Source organism: Papilio polytes, unplaced genomic scaffold, assembly GCF_000836215.1.
Source record: "Papilio polytes unplaced genomic scaffold, Ppol_1.0 DF821400.1, whole genome shotgun sequence".
Taxonomy (NCBI): Eukaryota; Metazoa; Arthropoda; class Insecta; order Lepidoptera; family Papilionidae; genus Papilio; species Papilio polytes.
Genome location: NW_013527804.1, coordinates 1,366,654 through 1,371,483, shown reverse-complemented (window position 1 = coordinate 1,371,483; position 4,830 = coordinate 1,366,654). Strand labels below are relative to the sequence as shown.

The window sequence follows — 4,830 nt, the reverse complement described above, 5'->3', positions numbered from 1 at the left end:
AAACTTTCTTGAGACATTTTGTAACTAATTATTTTACGACTATTACTCACGTCTACTTTTTACTACTGGTGCTGTCACCGAAAAATGAAGAGCCGTAAAATAATTTGTTACAAAATGTCTTACGAAAGTTTAAATAATTAAACATGTAAAATGTATGTATTTTCCTTGTAGCATACAATTCATTCATCCTCATAACATTAAAACAGTAAAAATACATTGCATAACAATATAAAGTGACTTGCTATTATTAATTGTTTTTATTGTTATTGGGATCGGGATTGGGTTCTGTTTTATATCTATACTAATATTATAAAGAGGAAAGATTTGTATTTTAGGATTGTTGTATGTATTTGATTCACGCCAAAACTATTGAGTCGATTTTGAAAATAGTTTTACCATTAGAAAGGAAATTTATCTGTGAGTAACATAGGGGACCCGCTAGCAACGTTTTATACATTAAACTAGCTGTTCCCGTGCGACTTCATTCGCATAAAATTATGAAAATTTTATTTTATTGTTTACTTTTGTCAAATTATCAATTGCAAATGTCAAAATGAAATGACGATGACAAAACATGGCAACCTTGGTTCCTTTATATTGGCAGCAACTTATGGTCTCTTTCCCACATTAGGGTTTTTATGCAAAATATTTACCAACTAAATTTAATGGCGTTAAAATATATAGCCTAAAGCGTGACATAAGTGTAGGGCTAATTATTTAAAAAAAGAATTATTCGAAAATATACTGTAATTGCTGACATCTTAGGCAACAAAGAAGTGGGTGTTTACGCTTTATTATAATAGTATAGATAGAATGATATACTCACGAAATTAAAAACAACGCCGTTATTGTTGTTGTCCATGAAACCCTAAAAACAAAAAAGTTTGTTATAAGAATTAACTGGCAATTAAATTAAAAAAAATGACTTCGTCCTAATACTACGGGGAAGAATACTAAAAGTAATTTAAACGATTGTCTGTCGTGGAAAGTTGAACACTACGGTCGAGTGTGATTGTACTTTTGCCTTTAGTTATGTTACATTTAAAAAATATATATGAACACTTACTTGAGGCGAACGTTTACCACGAGACGATTCGAGTTCTTCTGGAGGATCCTCTTGAAGGCGCTGATAATTAATTTTTGCAAATTTCTTATTATTATTCTTACATATATATTTGAAAATAATAATTTTAGCGCTAGTAGCACCCAGGGTGAGTTTTTATGCCACCCCTTTGTATACTTACGTTTACTCTGATTTCAGTATTATCCAAGAGACCCTAAACAAAATTACATAGTTGTAACTTTAAGTTAAAGTAACTAAACAAAGCGGAGCGGATACAACTCTCCGGGGAAAAACAATTCGTCAAAATCGTATAATAAAAATGTATACACTTACTTGCGGCGAACGTTTTCCTCGAAGCGATTCGAGTTCTTCTGGAGGGTCCTCTTGCAGCGCCTGAGGATTAATATTAGCAAATCTTACTTTAAACATTTTACATATTTAATCATTTAAACTTTCGTGAGACATTATGAAACTAATTATTTTACGACTATTACTCATGTCTACTTTTTAATACTGGTGCTATCACCGAAAAAAGTAGAGCCGTAAAATAATTACTTACAAAATGTCTCACGAAACTTTAAATAATTAAATATGTAAAATGTATGTATTCACCTTGTAACATACAAATCATTCCTCCTCATCACATTAAAAACAGTAAAAATACATCGCATAACAATATAGAGTAACTTGCTATTATTAAGTGTTATTATTGTTATTGGGATCGGGATTGGGATATGTTTTTTTTATATCTATACTTCAATACTAATATTATAAAGAGGAATGATTTGTGTTTTAGGATTTTTGTATGTATTTGATTCACGCCAAAACTACTGGGTCGATTTTGAAAATTTTTTACCATTAGAAAGGAAATTTATCTGTGAGTAACATAGGGGACCCGCGAGCAACATGTTTTAAACATTAAATTGAATGATATACTCACGAAATCAAAAACAACGCCGTTATTGTTGTTGTCCATGAAACCCTAAAAATAAAAAAAAGTTTGTTACAAGAATTAACTGGCAATTAAATTTAAAAAAAAGGCTTCGTCGCAATACTACGGTGAAGAATACAAAAAGTAATTTAAACGACTGTCTGTTGTGAAAAGTTGAACACTACGGTCGAATGTAATTGTACTTTTGCCTTTAGTTTTGTTACATTTAAAAAATATATACAAACACTTACTTGAGGCGAACGTTTACCACGAGACGATTCAAGTTCTTCTGGAGGATCCTCTTGAAGGCGCTGATAATTGTTTTTTGTAAAATTCTTATTATTATTCTTTACATATATATTTGAAAATAATAATTTTAGCGCTAGTAGCACCCAGGGTTAGTTTTTATGCCACCCCTTTGTATACTTACGTTTACTCTGATTTCAGTATTATCCAAGAGACCCTAAACAAAATTACATAGTTATAACTTTAAGTTAAAGTAACTAAACAAAGCGGAGTGGATACAACTCTTCGTGGAAAAATAATTCGTCAAAATCGTATAATAAAAATGTACACACTTACTTGCGGCGAACGTTTTCCTCGAAGCGATTCGAGTTCTTCTGGAGGGTCCTCTTGCAGCGCCTGAGGATTAATATTAGCAAATCTTACTTTAAACATTTTACATATTTAATTAATTAAACTTTCGTGAGACATTATGAAACTAATTATTTTACGGCTATTACTCACGTATACTTTTTACTACTGGTGCCGTCACCGAAAATTTTTATGTTATTTTACATATTTTAGGAACCAGACAATGTAATGCTGTCAAAAATGTTATATGAAAATACCACTTCTTCCGCTCTATAAAAGCAATTATTGTCATTTTTTGTAAAAGTGATGACATACTAACGTTTACTCGAATTTCTGTATTATCCAATAATCCCTAAACGAAACATGCACTTGTAATTTTAAGATTTTTTATTATCTATCGATCTTTATGTTAATAATACTAATTGTAACCAATAAAAAGTGTTTTTTCTAATCTGTAGCGCGTTCGCTACGCTACGGTACGTTCTAACTGACAAGTTTATCTATAGAGTCGAACTGTTCAGTTAGAACAGAGCGTATGATGTGGACTTAACTTCGGGGAAAAATACGAATCAAATGAAACCTCACTCGTTAAAATCAGTTCAGTCTTTTAAGCTCTTGGCTTTTAAAATACAAAGACACGCACTTACTTGCGGCGAACGTTTTCCCCTATACGATTCTAGTTCTTCTGGAGGGTCCTCTTGCAGCGCCTGAGGATTAACATTTACTGACTTACATCTAAATAAGGAAGCGCAATGCAATATAAGAAAGTACGACATCTTTCGAGCTACATAGAAAATATAACCATATAGTTAATATCTTACTTAATATTGTAAATGCGAAAGTTTAGATGAAGGGATGGATGTTTGTTAGAGTTTGTAGCGTAAACTGCTGAACGGATCTCGATGAAACTTGTCATAGATGTAGAGGATAGTCTGGAAGAACACATATCCTACTTGATTTTGTATTTTTTTTAATCCGACGCGAACGAAGTCGCGGGCGAGTCCCCTTACAAAACATTACTTGAAAGGAGCAGTGCTTCCGTGTTTTAAGTATAACAAAACCTATTGTTTTTTTTTTATAAATGTAATTGACAAACCTGGAAAACTTTTAAAATGTAATTGTAAACAATTGTAAGTAAACTTACGCTTTCAAATTCGACACGAATCTCTGTATTATCAAGTCCCTAAACAAAAATAAAAATTTAACCGCCAGCTTACTCGCTATACCACAACCACACAAAAGCGTCTAGAGGATTGCAGAGCCCTTTTGACATCTTATAATAAATGGAATTAATTATTTGGACTAAGTAGTCTCTTGTAACTCAAGTTAGTTTATAATAGAGGGTGAAATAACTTTTATTTTAACGTGAAAACTAACTCACTTGAGGCGAACGTTTTCCTCGAAGTGATTCAAATTCTTCCGGTGGGTCCTCCTGTAGCCCCTAAAGATTAATATTAGCAACAATTTAATTTGAATGCTAAAACTTACATTTTACGCAGTTTAAACTACAAGCGTTATTCTGCTAACAAGTAGTTAGAAAAAAAAAATTAATATGTCTTTAAAAAATTCTTTTAATTTCTTATATAATAGAAAACACTTACTTTCGAAGAATCTAAGCCATTACTAGTTTTATTAATGCGAATGTTTGGATATACGTCTTTTTGTATTTCTAAAACGACTTAACGTATCTCGATGAAATTCACAGATGTAGAACATAGTCTGGACGAATACATAGGCTACTTACTCAACTTTTTTTTTTTTAATTTGGCTAGTTAAAGCTAGTAGTGATAGTAAAGTGCTAGTGGTAAATTATACCTGTCCGTAAATCAAAGGCAGCAGAACACAGAACAAGATAATAGACTTCATCGTGGTTTCTTTTTGAAAACCGACCACGAATGAGAAATAAAAGCAGTACGCAATATTTATATGTGTAACGAACAATTTGACGTGCAAAATTTAAATTAAAAATAATTCAAACAATTTCACGGTGTAAACTAAAAATTACTGTTGTTTGAATTACATAAAAATAAAAACACTAACGACTATAGACTAAAGGGGTAAGTAAACTGACAAAACCACTGTTGGTTACGGTTTAGTAATTAGTCTATTTTACTAGTCTTACTAGTAATATTTTATGGTAAAGTTTCGATAATTACATAGTTGTTAAAATCACCAGAAATTACTTGTCAAGATTTATTACATTCACTCAAAATAATAACAATTCAGGCTGACTGTATGGGGT

The 4,830-nt window shown here is 31.5% G+C and overlaps 1 protein-coding gene across 1 annotated transcript in view; it reads right to left on the bottom strand.

Moving 5' to 3' along the window:
- Nucleotides 1-4,454, bottom strand: part of LOC106108696 (basic salivary proline-rich protein 1-like) — a 19,236-nt gene extending 14,782 nt beyond the window's left edge. Inside the window, exons 1-9 of the mRNA XM_013289956.1 lie at nt 4,404-4,454; nt 3,970-4,029; nt 3,236-3,295; nt 2,577-2,636; nt 2,425-2,457; nt 2,246-2,305; nt 2,004-2,045; nt 1,397-1,456; nt 1,067-1,126 (exon numbers count right to left, since the gene is read on the bottom strand). Coding sequence (XP_013145410.1) covers nt 1,067-1,126; nt 1,397-1,456; nt 2,004-2,045; nt 2,246-2,305; nt 2,425-2,457; nt 2,577-2,636; nt 3,236-3,295; nt 3,970-4,029; nt 4,404-4,454 — 486 coding nt within the window. The remainder of the gene's footprint in view (nt 1-1,066; nt 1,127-1,396; nt 1,457-2,003; nt 2,046-2,245; nt 2,306-2,424; nt 2,458-2,576; nt 2,637-3,235; nt 3,296-3,969; nt 4,030-4,403) is intronic.
- Nucleotides 4,455-4,830: the final 376 nt, after the last annotated feature.